The sequence below is a fragment of the Copidosoma floridanum genome, unplaced genomic scaffold (assembly GCF_036245765.1).
Source record: "Copidosoma floridanum isolate Cflo_tuat_1 unplaced genomic scaffold, Cflo_Japanese_pri ptg000030l, whole genome shotgun sequence".
NCBI lineage: Eukaryota > Metazoa > Arthropoda > Insecta > Hymenoptera > Encyrtidae > Copidosoma > Copidosoma floridanum.
Genome location: NW_028321907.1, coordinates 29,200,130 through 29,217,657, shown reverse-complemented (window position 1 = coordinate 29,217,657; position 17,528 = coordinate 29,200,130). Strand labels below are relative to the sequence as shown.

General features: G+C 34.6%; 1 protein-coding gene across 1 annotated transcript in view; it reads right to left on the bottom strand.

The window, feature by feature from the left end:
* bchs (WD repeat and FYVE domain containing 3 bchs) overlaps positions 1 to 12,485 on the bottom strand; it is a 1,547,413-nt gene extending 1,534,928 nt beyond the window's left edge. Inside the window, exons 1-3 of the mRNA XM_089597159.1 lie at positions 12,275 to 12,485; positions 11,810 to 12,044; positions 11,472 to 11,717 (exon numbers count right to left, since the gene is read on the bottom strand). Of these exons, the coding sequence (XP_089453285.1) occupies positions 11,472 to 11,717; positions 11,810 to 12,013 (450 nt within the window). The 5' untranslated portion in view covers positions 12,014 to 12,044; positions 12,275 to 12,485. The remainder of the gene's footprint in view (positions 1 to 11,471; positions 11,718 to 11,809; positions 12,045 to 12,274) is intronic.
* Positions 12,486 to 17,528: the final 5,043 nt, after the last annotated feature.

The following is a 17,528-nucleotide window of genomic DNA, read 5'->3' as shown; positions in this document are numbered from 1 at the left end:
AGCATTACCATGATCTATTATTGCTGTCAGACCAAAAGCAGATGCATGAATATGGTCGAAAAACAAGACCAGCCATAAATGTCGCCAGAATTTAGAAACCTTATGATTCATAAAGATCCGAAATATGTTTGTTATATTTCATGCTAGTGAAGATATAGGTATTTAAATAGTATCATGTGGGTTACTGTTAAGTACAGAAGACTTAGTTACATAGAACGATGCTTCTAGGATCTCAAAAGAGGCTTAGAAATAGTTAAGAAAACATTATGTGATTTAAGGGATTTAAATATCTATCAACTTTGTAAATCAATTAATTGTTTTAGGAGAAGGTTTCCAACAGATTCTTCAAGTTTTAAAAAGTAGTCGTAGAAACAGGATTATACGGAATTCAGTAGTTTTTGAATCCAACGTAGATAAAAAAAAAAAATTACGATTTGACGAACTGAATTTCTTATACAAATGTTTAAAGCTGACCACTAAAAAAACCGCAATAATATCCTCATTTGCCCCTATCAAGTTTCCACCGTGATAGTTATCATGTAAACTTGAGGCTAAGTTTCTTAGACTATGTATTATATTATGAAGAATTGGAAAACTGACTGGTAGACCTGAAGAAGTAGAAAAGCTTGTACTGGACATATCGGATTCGAATACGAAAGTCCACACAAACAAAAATTGAATATAGAGACGCACCATTGTGTAGATCTGTATACCTTCATTGCTTGCTCGATTATTTGCTTGCTTGTTTCAAACGTTAGGAATCAGGTGACCAAGAGCTATTTTTTATTGCATCAGTTGTATTTTTTCTCATACGAATGTACTAACACGCTTTTACGCATCATTAATCTCTTTCCTGTGTTGTCAAAAAGAAGCAACTTGTGGATGTATTTAAAAATTTAATAAGTTTATTTTAAATCAATCTTTTACGCCAAAAAATTTGGGAGATTTCTAGAGGTCTCATAAATGCAATGTTTACGTGACTTTTTGATAATGCTACTGCATAAGAAATTTAGATTTTTTTTAAAGGAAACATGTATAAAAAAAGAGATACAGTTAAAGGAGCTACAATTTTTTTGAATACTTTTCATGTTATTTTGAATACACGTTTAATGTTTGAATAATACTTCTGAAAAAAACCTATATGTGATGAACGTCTTGACAGCACATTCACTGGCATGTAATACAACCCTTTTGAAGAAAGCGGTACTCGCTGAAACTTCATAGTCTTAAACTGGCCAGCCGAGATATTGTTTCGGTTGTATTGTGACGTAATATATTGTTTATAATCATTCATTTGTTAACTATTGATATTTTATTAGAAACCACACCAAATTAACGTAGATATAATCATTACAACGATAATTGCACCACCTTCGTACATAACATCGTTATATACAAGGTAAATTTGAATTCATAATCATATTTGTTTGCCATAAAATTTTTTAGAAGTATAACTTTATACTTAGGTAACCAAGCATCCACTGTCTACTGGTTTGTACATAAAAATTTGCTTAGAAAAATATAATTTAAAACATGAAATGTGAGTTCAAAATCAAAATTTTAATTGAAAAAAAAACATTAATACTTGTGTCTTGAGCTTTCATTTAAAGTTTATACGTTGGAACTCGCTTTCTGAATCAATTATTGCATTTAAATGAATAAATATTGAAACAAATTATTGACGTTAAATGTAGCAAGATATTTTACACATGGAAATAAATGATATAAATAACAAATTATTTTTTCTAATACCTCGACTAATACAAAAAAACACCTCTCGTTTCAAGGAAATTTCAACTTTTTAAATTTTATTGGTACCCTTTAAAATAATTCTTAAAGAATCGGATGCAGCTTGTTTTTTTTACTTTTTTGGTTCATAAGTACATACTTTTCATCCAGGTTCCAAATAAAAAAACTAGTTCTCGTAAAATGCTTTTTATGGGACAAAATAAGGTACGTAATTGACTTTTTACATTATTTTGAATGATACGCCGATTGAACATAGGTTACCCCAAAACAAGCGAAAAATTCTCAAAATCAACATAGAAAATAAATCTTTTCATATTATTTCATTTTTATTTGTTTTAAATAACTCTAAAATAAACTTAAAAAAATATAACTTATGAAAAATAGTATATAAATTACTCTCTAGATTGTATAATACTTTTCCAATCCTGCACCGAAGAAGGAATTTTTGTTCCTTTTTTCGGCACGGTATGGTGAAATTTTTTGTCAATCATAAACAAAATCACATGTAAAAAAATTATTTACGTGTATTAGATATTTATTTTAGTGATATGTGTTTACAACTCTATAAAAATTACTTATTTACAATTTTTACATTTGAATGCCTATTTTTTTATTGTAACCTTGAATATATTATTCCAATAATCGATTTATTGATTAATAAGAACATAAACTTTTATCTGCCATTATTTGAAGGTAAACTAAAAATATCAATTTTTTAAATTAATACTGTTTTTCAAAGCGGTTATTATGTGGCAGTTAGAAATACATAGAAGTAACTACCAAGATCATAATTATAGTCTTTGTTCTTTTGAAACACAATGATTAGGAGAAGATGGGTAAAACTTGGACCAAGGAGAAAATTGATCTAATTTTCTCTTGATTTCATAATTATTAGTTAACAAACCGTTTTTTTGTTTTGTAATAAATAAGCTGGAAGATCTTTTATATTTCTAAATCTACTTATGATCTGAAAATTAAATGTGTTATACTGTGGACAAAAGCAAAAAACATAAAAAAAGACGTTCTTTTCTCAATCGTTATGGACGTACAACACAATATATTTAATGAGTTATAAAATGGGATGGACTGACAGATCTATTTACCATCGGAATAAGTTCAACTATTAAAAATTAGTATTACAGTCAATCGGTAACATATCATTACATGTGGCATGTAGAAAGCATGTAAAAACTTAGGGAGGTTTGGGAGAAAAGTTCCAAATGGAGAAACGTGCCAAAAAAAATTTATGTTATATTTAAGCATTTTAATGAGAGAGCAAGGTTAGATTTGCCTTTTAATTGCAATTAAGGTATATTCTAAATGTGTTGGAATAAAAAAAAGCATTTTCATAGATACCATGGTACAAAAGGAATATGCTCGACAAAAAAAATCTTGTCAGTCATTTTTCAAAAATATAATCAGTTACAGTCGTACAGTTTCAAGTTTGTAGAGTGCAAAAGGAAGTACGCGGTAAAGGGGGCACATCTGCGCAGGCAGGGGAGACTCCTTGTTCCTCGCCTCTCTGAATAATACTCCCAATCCTCCTCAAGTCATCTTTGTCTGCATCGTGTTATGTCACAAACTGTTTTTTTGGGACCAAGCATAAAAAAAATCTAACGCCTAAAATTGGATGCTTGTGGAATAGAATACATATTGACAAACGAAATTTTTGTAATTCCATGAGTAGTGTGACGAAAAAAACTTACCTTTTAATGGGAACTATACAAAATTCAAACAAGTATTAATTTTTCTGTGAGAAGTACCTGTGGAATAAAAAAATAATAACTAACATCTAAGTTAAGATCATTAGTTTCTCTCAGCTTTTTCAATTGAAGTATTGTTTATAAATTAGGAAGCTCTAAATATTCATCGAGCGTTACATCTAATTTTTATATTATTTGTAACGAGGAAAAATGGCCTCTATATTCCAAAATGCTCTCGCTGATGCAACGTGTATACAAAGGGCATTAATTTGACGCTTTTCCGAACTGTTTGTTTTTCGGAAGCTGTATACACGCTGAGAGGAGAGGACGAGGACGCCAACGGACAAACAGTTGAGATGCAGAGACAGCAGCGCCAGCAGAAAAGGACAAGGAAAGTGCGAACGCGACTACCGAGACACAGCAGCTGCTAAGTATGAGAGTGACTGCGAGAGGAGATACGTGGCGGCAGCAGTGGCGGCGGCCATTGCTTGAGCAAGAGATCGTGAGTCAGTCGGGAGGAGAGCCTCGAGCTGCACACTTAAGCGCGAGCAGCGAGAGACTCGGTGGTTTGCGGGATTTTGTGGCGAGAGTTGAGAGAGAGAGTTTTTGAGAGAGTGTTGAGAGAAGAGAGAGGAGTGTGCGTGCGAGACGAGAAGCTGCTGTGTTCTCCCAGGACGACGAGGTCTCCAGGTCGAGGACTACGGCCGCTGAGAGAAGAAGCAGAGAGAGAAAAGTTGAGAGAGAGAGAAGAGAAAGGGTGAAGCCGCAGGACGAACGACCCGCTCGAGGACACCGGACAACATCACGCTGGGTTGGACTCGCGGACGTTTGACCAGGAGGTGAGGCTAGAGAGAGAGAGTGATAGTGAGTAGCGTAGACAGTGCGAGAGAGAGAGAGAGATTGTAGTGCAGACAGTGCGAGAGAGAGAGAGAGAGAGAGAGAGAGTGAGTTTGGGTTGACGAGACGAGGTGTACGAGAGACCGCGAGGTGCATGGGAGGGCCGCCATTTTTCGTGCGTGTTGTCGTGTATTGGGGTAGATAGTAGAGTAGAAAGAGAGAGAGAGTGTGTGTAGTCGAGTAGAGAGAGAGGGAGAGAGTGTATAGCAGTGTGAGAGATTGGGGACGGAGTGTGAGAGTGTGCGTAGTAGTGTGGGTCAAGGACGAGCAGGAGCCCCTCCTGGTCCCGGACCAGCAGGACGTGGTGGACGAGCGCTCGCGGCTCGCAGGTTGTGAGGCGGAGTCGCTGTAGCGCCGTCCAGAAGATGAGGTGAAGCATTGTGTCGTGTATTGTGAAGAGAGGGAGACTGTGTATTAGTGTTAAGTGTTTAATAAAAGAAACAGTGAAAGGTATTTGTTGTGTGTAAATTAATAGTTCTTCTCGTAGAACGGAAGAACTCCCGCGCCAATCCCCCTTTTTCAGGAGCAGAAACCCAAGAGGTGAGAGGGACAACGGTGACGAACGCGATCAAGATTTGCTAACGCTGCGTCGGTGCCTCTTTTCGTTTCAGGTCAAGAAGCAGTGTTACATATTCGTGTGATGATATAAAATATTGTTTCCTACTCTATGGTGATCATTTTGAATTGTTTACTAAGGATGAGGTGAATTTTTTCCATCGTAGACATTAGCGATTTACTACACAATTATTTGTAACAAATAAGAAAAGGACTTAAATCAAGTTACATTAATCTCTTTACATAGTAAACGTGTCATTGGGATAAGTACCTACGTGTAAGTTCTGTCAATGTAATCGATCATAATTACATTACGTTTTGTCATTTCCAAGGATTTATAAAATAACATTCTGTCAGTAACGATTATTGAAAAAAATAGACACACGCATTTATGTGCACGTTTCAGTTTAAAAAAAAAACAAATAGAAGAAGAAAGAGATCCTGATGTAAACACTTTTTTTGATTTTGAAATCTCAATCAATAATATCTTTCCATCTTTATCTCAATTGAAATTTACCATATATGATAAACAACGTTGATATATTTGTATGTAAATTGTATGTGAAAGTAAATTGGGCGTAAAATAACGAGAAGATCTGCCAACCAGATACTTTTCTAAAAATCTGTCAAGCCTACATTTTTTGCAATATATTGCGAATTAAAAAAGAAAAGTTGTAAGTTATTTTACAAAGTGAAGTAGTCAGCAGGGCATGAACTCTCGTGTATATATTGCATAGCCTTCACAGAGGGGCTGCCCACTATATTACTCCCGAATTTACTCCTTAATTTGTCTTAGCACTCTCTGAAAATGCTTAAGTTCTCTTTTATACGATCTTTAGCTCTGTAGTTCTTACATCTAAGTTAAATAATAACAGAATAAAAAATAGTGGGATGTAAAAACGAAAGAGTTGTTTAGAGAACCACGAAGAATGTATAAAAGAATTAAGAGTAGCAAAGAAAATTTTCGAGCACAGCGAGAGCAAGGCAAGTTAGCAGAAGTAGAGCGACCCACCTAAAAAAATGTCGGAATTCTATGTAGAATTACTTCTGTAATACTTTCAGGAAAGCTGTATGGCATTACACATGGTTTTACATATGGCATTACATAAAGGGTTTTAGCTTGGTGATGCCATATGTAATTCCATATGGAAAAACACATGGAATTACTAATTGGAAAAAGAAAAAATTTCTTACATCTAGAAATAACTGCAAAATACCATAATAAGTTATTTGCGGTCAAAAATTTTTATTTCCATCGGGATGATAACTCCAAAACAAGGGGGTTCAGCTAATTTTACTTCTAAATAAAAAAATTTAATTTTTCAATTTTTTTTTTATTCCTGAAATATAACTTTAATCCCTTGTTTTAGAGTTATCATCCTAATGGTAACACTAATTATTCCCAGTAAATGACGCATTACAGTATTCTGTAGTTATTTCTAGATGACAAAATTTTTTTCCTTCTTCCAATTTGTAATTTTATGTGTTTTTTCAAATGGAATTACATTTGGCATTACCAAGCTAAAAACCCTTATGTAATGCCATACGTAAAACCATATGTAATGCCATATGGCTTTCCTGAAAGTATTACAGAAGTAATCACACATGGAATTCCGTCTTTCTTTTTCAGGTGGGGAGCGCACAAGAAAATGGAGTTTGATGAAGGAGGAAAGACAAATACTGCAGCTTAACTTGGAATTAGATTAGAACCCAACAGATTTTAGTATTATTAATAAATAAAATTTGCTCTTATGCAAGCATGCATTGCTGATTAACTTTGTTACTGTCTGGGGTGTTATTTTAATAGTTATATATTAAAATAACCATTTTTCTTTAAATTCGATCGTTTTACATAAATTTGAATTTTGAAATATCGCGCGAAGCTCCGACTTCAAACTTTGCACTTAATAGTACCGTCTACCGCTCGCCAGGTGGCAACTACTGGTCTTTAGTGAACATCGCAAGTAAGAAGGCAACGTAAAGTATATAAGAAGAACTGCGTGACGACCATCGAGATCGCCTCAGATCATGCATATACGTGCAATGCATGAATCACTCACTTGGTAAAATTAAAATATACGAAGCAGGGGTAGTAGAAAAGTACATATTCAATAAAAATCACTGTACACTAAACCACTCAATTACTTTCTTTAAACCTCGTCATACGCCCCTTCTATCTCTCTCTCACGCCTCATAAGTATATATATATATATATAGTCTTTGGTCCAAGACCCAGAAATCTCTCAACATCGAGACGATCTTCAAGGTGACATCGAAAACCCCAGCAAGTTCAACTAGGTCGTAAAAGATTACGGCTGACATTGCCCTCCTTCAACGCTTTAAACTTCGACGAAGCCAGCGTACCCACTACACCTACGACGTCAGGGCGATACCACCTGCATCGTTCATCCACGAAGAGACGACTTGGCTCTCCCGAAGTGACAACGGTTGCGTTTCACTACACCCCCTTTGTTCAAAGTCGCCCACCCCCAAAGGCCACTTTTAACAACTTTCTAATCATACTAAGATTGAGAAATATAAAAAACGAAAACATTAATACGTTGATTGCGTGGTACAAATTTTCAAATGTTGTGCTAATTATCAACGAAAGAACTTTTAGTACAATACTATGAAAAATGTTTTCGTTTTTTGATGCAGCGGGCCATCATAACTTGAAGCAAAATGACCTAGCTTTTAGGTCAAATGACACGAGGAAAAATTTGAGCTTCGATAGCTTAAATAAAACTTTTGATTAGGTGAAATGACAAAATTTTAGTCGAAGTGACATAGTTTATAGACAGAATGTCATGAAAAAAGATTTATAAGTTACGATGGTTTAAACAAAATTCTTAATTAGTTGAAACGTCACAATTTTCGGCATAATGACGCAGCATTCCGGCGAAATGTCATAAGAGGAAGTTTATAAGATTTGCTAATCTAAACGAGTCTTTTGATTCGTCAAAATGTCATTATTATTAGTCAAAATGATATACATTTTGGGCAACATGTCAAAAATTAAGCGTTATGTCATGCATTAGATGATTAGACAATTTGGCGAAACATCAACACCCCGATTAAGCATTAAAGCTTTGAGTAATATTCAGCAACTAGATTGTAGGTAAGTGCCTAAATAGGTTTTTCTTTACATCTATGATCGTACAATGTTGGATTAGTCGTTTCTAGCTCTAGAAAACATAACCTCTATCAAAAATAAACTCCTAAAGTTAAAAAAAATAAAATACTAAGAAATCAGACGTTTTCCTGCCAATTAAATGTATAAGGTCCCTTTATTGCTGCAAAACATAGTTTGATATATTACAGGTACTCGAACAGACTACTCTAATTTTTTTCAGAATAAGGGAACCTAACATCATCCCGTAAGAGTAATATTACTACAAAAAATAGACTATCATCTGTTTTTATCAATAATAAGCCAATAGATGGCCCTAGATTGTTCTCATAGTTTTTTTTGCCGTCTTTGTATCACACTACATCCATATAGTGATTTTGTGCTCTCGAAAACGTAACCTCAATTGGTTATGTACTCTTTGAGTAAGAAAAAAGTTAAAAATAAGAAGTTTTATAGTAACATGAACTCATTAGGTGCAAAACATGGTTAAATACATTTGAAACGTTTAAACAGACAACCCTAATTTTTTTCAGAGTTAGGAAACCTAACTTTGTTCTGGAAAACGACAATTACTTTGAGGAAATCGCGTATTTTCTAATTTTATCAATAATAATAAGCCATTAGGTGGCCCTAGAGGGTTCTCATAATTTTATTGATTGCCTTTGTTTAACACTACACTTATCCAGCAATTTTTGGCTCTTGGAAACATTATCTTGATTGGTTATGTAGTCTTTAAGTTAGAGAAACGTTAAAAATACGTTTTTTTACGGTATGACAAACTTTTTGCTTTTGTTTTATTGAGTTATTGACAACAAAAACAAATATTGTTTTCCGTTTCTTTGATGGGCTCCAACGTTTAAAGCTTTAAACACATTTATAGTAACCCTTTCACATTTGTTAATGGGGTATTATTGGCATCAAAAACCAAATAAAATTTATGTCGGATTTTTGTTGGCATTCAAAGTTTGCAACTTCAAAAACACGAAGAACGCTTGTTGGTTAAGGTTAGGCCAGCGCTTGCGAGAATCTCTTGAGCCACTGAGGACCTGAAGCCTTTCTTTATAGCACCCCTCCTTTTACCGTAGGCACTTAAGGACGATCTCCGGGTATAGTAGTTGTCGTAAGAATTTGCTGAAATTGAAATATGTTTGAAGTAAAAGTGTTATTTACACGTGTGCAAAATTTCAACAGGTGTTTCCTCAATAAATTGCGAACTATTCACTTTTAAAGATTGTCGATTTAACAGTGCAGTATATCTATAGTTATAATATTGGCAAAAAAACGCATACTTGCGAGCATAACGTAATGAATTTTCGCAGTATTTTTCCCAAAACATTGTATGTAATAAACAAATTCCTAAGGAAAAAAATGAGTATAAGTCTTATAGGCTTTTCCATATCAGTTAATGAGTATCAATAATATTAATAACACCTCATCTGGCCTCCACCGAGAGAGAAGCAGACCCCCCAAGCAACTTGGCAACACTGCAGCATCCTGTTACTTACTGAGTACAGAACAGTCAGACGACGGTCACGAAAAATGGCCTAACTCAAATTATCAAACAACTGATTTTCAATGTCAAGTACAATCATGAGATTTTACAATACTGTAACATCACAAATACTTAGCGTCGTGAAAATTGGCAGAAAGTCTTTATGCTCGCCTCGCGGCACCTAACCCTAATGGCCAGAGTACATATATATAGTAAGATCGATGGTGAGATGTTGCAGTGTCGCCAAGTTTTTTATGTGTCTGCGCATCGTCTGCTCATGCAACGAAAAAGAGATTCTCAACTTACATCAATTTTGATTGAGAACCACTGGACCCGGAGATCGTCCTTAACTGTCTGTTGTGTTTGCAGACTAATCTTCGTTCACCAAATGCATTTTTTTATATACTAAATAAACGCGCTCCGCGCGCCAACCCCCGCAATTTAATCACATTTATTTTCTATACACAAATGACTTATCACTAATTTTTCAAAATCTTATTTTCAAATTTACCCTCGCTTGGTCAGTCTCAGCCAATCACACAACGAATAAACAGGATTCATTACGTGACCCATTATTTTTTAAAGATAGGATCTGTATATATATATATATGCTGATTCTCGCCAGAAGTCGGAGGAAATCTTCGGAGAGCGCTTGTTTTTTGGTCAAGTTTGGACGAGTGCGGATTGCTGACGTACGCCTAATCTCGGTCGCCAAACATACCTTGAGTTACTTTGACTGTGTTCGGAAATGATACGTTGGTTGAGTTTATGGTTGGTACCTACCCCCGACCCGGCTCAACTAAGTGACCGTTTGTTTGCCCGTGTAAACTAAAGTTAATCAACTGATCACGTTTTGGCACTCTTAAAGCACTTCAAGTGCACCAAAACGTGATCAGCTGATTAACTTTAATTTACACGTGCATATAAACGGTCACTTAGTTGAGCCAGGTTGGAGGTAGGTACCAACCAAAAACTTAACCAACGTATCATTTCCGAACAGAGCCTTTGAGGCTTGGCCACCTGACGAGTAAAGCTGGTAATGTGGGTCACCACACAACGATGTCATATAGTGGTAGAGCGCTTGCTTTTCACCTGGAGAGCTCAGGTTCGATTCCCCGCTCCGTCCAGTTGCAGTACCTCTGTTTTTTTCTTTACATATCCTGTTCCACTGCAAGCTCCTGGTTCATCACATTGTCACCGTGCCTATGTTAACAAGTAATGAAAAACGGTCCCATATTAAATGCTCATAATCATATATCTAAATGCAGCATATCGGCGTCCATCAGGTACCCAAGAGCCAAATGAATTGCAAATAGCAACAATTTCATATCGTTTTTTTAAAACCTTTCTTCGAATTTTTTTCAGTAGAACTACTTTATCAGTGGATTGTTGCTAAATTCAGTGTACTGTTTACTTATAAAATTTCCTGTGACGAAAAAAAATAAGCAAGTATTCATTTATCTGATTTCATTAAAACTGCGTTTGTAGCAATTTTCCCATAAGCGTACATGTGACAATGGCTACCTTTAAAAATTGAAATTATATGAAAACAAAATAAATAACGACTAAGAATTCAACCTAGTGTATTAAAACAACAGTGTGTAAATCTGGTTCACGTTTTAAAAAAATTCATTACAGGAAACTATCAGTATGGAACGTCCGTAAAACATATTTTTGGCTTGTAGCGGCATTAAGCGATGAAGCAGTTTTAGAGAGAACAATTATAGATAATCCAGAAGCCATATTTCAGCAGCAAAGCTGTAAAATACTTAATTTTAAATTGAGAACCCCTAAAATTACCGAGACATGCACTCCTGTAGATAATAAAGTGACATAATATTATCCACTTCCAGAAGTATATTGCACTTAATTTAATGTTCCTCAACCTACTGCTATGAAGGCACCTGGTGGAATTACATTCATTAAAAATAAGAAAAAGTTGTACTTGAATTAATGACGCTTCCCCAGCAGCCAATAAGTTTAAAGTAGACAGTAACATCCATCCATTGCTTGATTCTTCGCTATTTTCTATTTCTAGAAACTTTACAATTGCACAACTAGCGATTTCCAAGTTTTGATTGTTTGCTCTCTTACAAATTTCAGAGACCATGAGTCTAGACACTTCTCTAGTGAAAGAAAAGATATCCCAAAATTTGTCATTCATATCTGCAGATGGACTAGTACCAAACACCTATTACATTGAAGTTATTGTATAAAAAGCACTAACTTTATACTGTATACAATTCATTTAATAGATAAATTGGGTGAAAAAAGATTACTTACTTTACAAAATAAAGGTAACATATTGTACAGCTTATCATCTTTTTCTTCACCTGACAATGATTCAGGAAGATACATGTACTCAGAAAAAAGTTTTCTCAAATGCGTTAGGCCAAGAGCAGTATGTTGAAAATTATTACTTCTTACACAAGTCTCTGAGTTTCGAACAGCAGTCGGATTCATATTAATGGTTGTACTTTCTTCCATCCCATAAATGAAGTTCACAATCAATATTGAGCTGAAAATTATTAGTTTGACTGATTCATTCAGCTGCATCAATTATATAACACTTTTTTGATACGTTTATTGTTTAATCATAAAAAGTACCAATTCAAAATTAAAACAAGCAAAACATGATACAAATTAAACTTAGAACTATCAAATACTTAGATCAGAAACAATGTAAGTAGAAAAATGATTGACTGAAATAATAAATGAGAAGAAAGTAACAATAATAAGAGAGAACACCTTACTAGTAAAATGATATGCTTATAAAGTTAATAAATAAGCTTTTCCATGATTTAACTGTTCGTATGTATGTATCCTGCAGTTATGAGAAAACAGTTTCACCTCATCATGCAAAACAAAAAAATAAAGCCTCTTAATTAGGCAAAATATGCAAATTAATAGCTATGCTTAAAATTGGACACTTTCATTTCATCAAGTATAAGTGCCTACTACAGAGCGTTCACACGTATGTTTACATAAAAACTTAATACATATGTCGCAAAGAAAATAAAAAGTTAAGTCCGTCATACAAAAATCCCATTCGATTTATTCTTAGGGTGCGTATACATGGGAGCTCCGAAGTCTCGAGACTGACACAGACTAAAGCTGTTCCTTATAAAACTTAAGTTTGAAGCGTAATAACAGTTGAAATAAAATTATTGTGTCACACACCTTGAATAAAAATGAGCAATAGTATAACAGTAAGTACAGTAATGTAGTTAAGTCAATTAAATTAATTAAAATTATGTTAAATATAAAATCATAACAACATAACCTTTCCATCAAAAAGTTTTTAAACTTATTCATTGTAAATTAAGAATATGAATGTTTTATTTTAGTCACCAACCTGTAAATACTGCAATAAATCTCTAAACATTGCAAACGATATTTGGAATCACAGGTGTTTCAAGAAATTATCAAGTAAATATGTCTTGGTATCGAATGATGAAAATGAAGTTTTTCCAAGTAATTTAACAAAACGCGATGTATTAAAAGCAATTTTTTAATTTTATTTTTTAGTGCAATCTTGTCATCAGTATTAGCATTTTTTTCAATAACACTAAAATAATGTTTTTGAGGTTAGAAGATGTGAGGTGCATCGTTTTAGTTCGATTCGCAGTCAAACAATATAATTTCTTTCAATTAAGGGGGTAGTGTCACAAAATTCAAAAATTTAGGAACGCCTTGAAAAAATTTGTATAAACTAACAATTATGCGTAGAATAACATATTAAATTTTCAGACATCCTAACTTCACCGTTCTCGAGAAATAAATTACCCATTTAACACGTACTCTTATGAGAGAAAGAGTGTTTTACTGATTACGACTAAAAAAAATTTAAGACTTTGCTGAAATTGAAATATAATATAAAATAGTATGTTTTAAACATCATATTGTACAAACAGCATCCGAAGCTTCACCGTTCTTTAGTTTTCGATGTTTACGTACAATATAAACTCTGAATGCATCCATACTTATACGTGTATATATAGATATGCAGCGGGTTTTCGCCTCATGCGGCGTTGCCATATTTATTGTCACTTGTCTGTTTCGGAACGCATAATGTATTTCAGAGCACGCATCGACTATATATTGTGACACTACCCCCTTAATAATACAAAGTAGTACTTCAACTTGTAAGACGTTTACGAGAGACCAATCAAAATTATACCGCCAACGTGATTTCTCGAGCTTTGTCAGTCTCGGGACTTCGGGACTCCCATGTATACGCACCCTTACTGTAGCCAATCAAATCTCGAAGATCTCGAATATGAGATACGGGATTCGTGAGAACCTTAAAGAATATATACATGGAGGAAGCGTTGTATGCTCCGACCGCGAGACGAGATGAGAGAGACAAAGGACAAATAGCAGTACAACCTTTCTCTCTCTTACACGCCTCTGATTGGTTGGCCCTCTTCCGTATATATAGGTATAGTCGTGTCCACGAGTGGTGGTCATGGGGGAACAGAGCAGATATATGTAACCTAAGCTCTGATGAAAAAGAACTCACACATTACCAGAGAATATAGAATATATCCTCTTTAAGTATAGAAGACCAAAGCGGAATTCCGAGCAATACACACTAAAACAATAATCTTCCATTAGAAAATAATTAAGACAACAAAATTTAAATAAAAATCTCCAATTTTAATTAAAGTTCTCATACCTGGTTAAACACTTCATGTATGGCTAATGATTCGATTAGAATGTTTGTCTTCGATAGCTGAGCGGTCAAGATTACTCGATTAGCTTTTGCGCTCTGAGCTTGGCATCTGACCTATGCTAATTTTTTTTTTTTTTTTTTTCAGGTAAATATTTTCATAATACTTATTTTATGACGTTTTATTTGTTTATAATTTTTATATACTTTTATAAATACATTTATTTTATAAGATTTTACATTGTACTAATAAGATTTTTAAAAAACTACTCTTGGCTAATGCCAATAAATTACTAATGCAAGCGTAAATTCAATATTATACTGTTACAACACGTATAATTTATTTTTTATTGGCATTACTCAATAGAAACCGACGGGAAGGTGGCAGTATTTTTCATCAAGATAGGATACATGCAGGATAAAGGGCATAATAGATATTAGAACCCCAATAAATCCGTACTGATCAAAGCAGTAAATAATTGAATAAATAATATTTACACTTGTAATAATAATAATATACAAAAAGTATTAACACATTTTTGCTTTAGTATTTTATTGGCATTAGCCAAGAGTAGTTTTTTATATCTTATTATTACAGTGTAAAATCTTATAAAATAAATGTATTTATAAAAATATATAAAAATTATAAATAAACGAAACGTAATAAAATAAGTATTAGGAAAATATATACAAAAAAAAAAAAGTCAGACTCCAAGTCCAGAGCGCAAAAGCAAATGGAGCAATTTTGACCGCTCAGCTATCAAAGACAAACATTCTAATCGAGTCATTAGCCATACATGAAGTGTTTAACCAGGTATAAGAGCTTTAATAAAAATTGAAAATTTTTATTCAAATTTTGTTGTTTTAATTATTTTCTAATGGAAAATTATTGTTTTAGTGTGTATTGCTCGGAATTCCGCTTTGGTCTTCTATACTTAAAGAGGATTTATTCTATATTCTCTGGTAATGTATATGAGTTCTTTTTCATCAGAGCTTAGGTTACATTTATCTGCTCTGTTCCCCCACGACCGCCACTCGTGGACACGACTATACCTATATATACGGAAGAGGGCCAACCAATCAGAGGCGTGTAAGAGAGAAAAAGGCTGTACTGCTATTTGTCTTTAGTCTCTCTCATCTCGTCTCGCGGTCGAAGCATACAATGCTTCCTTAATGTATATATTCTCTAAGGGAAGAACGGAAGTCATGGAATAGGCTTGTTCATTTATCCACTTTGGAGCTTGGAGCACTCCGAGCACTCCGAGGCCTCCAAACCAGCGTTGGGTAAGGCGGATTCAATATCGGAACTTTTTCCCTAGATCGTGTATATAGCTATACGATCTAGAAAGAATGTTCCGTCGAGCAGAAAGCACAGCAGTGAAGGGGCATTGCCAAAGACGCGCGAAAATTAAAAATTGTAATATTATAACACAATTGGCCATCACCCAATGACTCAGGGCGCTAACTGGCCTCTCTATAAGATACTAAAGTATCAATTATTAACACAAGCGCCCATCATAGAATATCCCGGGTCGCTTACTGGCTGCTCTATTAAATAATAAAATATTAATTCTTAACACAAACGCCTATCACCTAGTAACCCAGGGCGCTTACTGGCCTCTCTACTAAATAATAAAATATTAATTATTAACACAAGCGCCTATCATTCAATAACCCAGGGCACTGACTGGTCGCTTTATTAAATGATATTTATTATTAATTTATAGCACTAGCACTCATTACCTGATGACCGTTGCGCTATTAATTAATAATATATATCGTTTAATAAAGCGACCAGTAAGCGCCCCGGATCATCGGGTGATAGGCACTTGTGCTATTAATAAATAATAAATATCGTTTAATAAAGCGACCAGTAAGCGCCCCGGATCATCGGGTGATAGGCACTTGTGCTATTAATAAATAATAAATATCGTTTAATAAAGCGACCAGTAAACGCCCCAGGTCATCGGGTGATAGGCGCTTGTGGTAATGATTAATACGTTATTATTTAATAGAGAGGCCAGTAAGTGCCCCGGGTCACTAGGTAATAGGCGTTTGTGTTAATAATTAATATTTTATTATTTAACAGAGTGGCCAGTGAGCACCCCGGGTCATCGGGTGATAGGCGCTTGTGTTAATAATTAATACTTTATTATTAAATAGAGAGGCCAGTAAGCACCCAGAGTCATCGGGTAATAGGCGCTTGTACTATTAAATAATACTTAATTATTTGATAAAGCGACCAGTAAGTGCCCCGGGAAATCAGTGATAGGCGCTTGTGATAATAATTAATACTTTATTATTTAATAGACAGGCCAGTAAGCACCCTGGGTCACTAGGTGATAGACCTTTGTGTTAATAGTTAATATTTTATTATTTAATAAAGTGGCCAGTAAGCACCCAGAGTCATCGGGTAATAGGCGCTTGTACTATTAAATAATACTTAATTATTTGATAAAGCGACCAGTAAGTGCCCCGGGAAATCAGTGATAGGCGCTTGTATTAATAATTAATACTTTATTATTCAATAGAGAGGCTAGTATGCGCCCTGGGTCACTAGGTGGTAGGCGTGTGTGTTAATAATTAATATTTTATCATTTAACAGAGTGGCCAGTAAGCACCCCGGGTCATCGGGTGATAGGCGCTTGTGATATTGAACAATACTTTATTATTTAATAAAGCGACCAGTAAGTGCCCCGGGACATCAGGTAATAGGCGCTTGTGTTAATAATTAATACTTTATTATTTAATAGACAGGCCAGTAAGCGCCCCCGGTCACTAGAAATAGGCCTTTGTGTTAATAATTAATATTTTATTATTTAATAGAGTGAACAGTAAGCACCCCGGGTCATCGGGTGATAGGCACTTGTGTTAATAATTAATACTTGATTATTTATTAGAGAGGCCAATTAGCACCCCGGGTCATTGGGTGATAGGCACTTGTGTTATAACAATACAATTTTTAATTTTCGCGCGTCTTTGGCAATGCCCATTCACTGCTGTGCTGTCTGCTCGACGGGACATTCTTCCTAGATCGTATAGCTATATATACGATCTAGGGAAAAAGTTACGATATTGAATCCGCCTAACCCAACGCTGCATCGAGCATTGGTATCTTGCCGAAGGTGGTCATGTGAGAGAGAGACAGAAATCCACGTTTGATGTTGTGTCTTCTTCTACTTGTTCTTTACTCTATTTCTTCTGTCAATACAAAGCAATTATGTAATAAAATTTTGTGATTCATTCTTTAAAAGTAAAATAAATTTCGAGGGTAATTTTCGATTGTTTCCAGCCATTGTAACGCGTACGTATAGGTAACAATTAATTTTT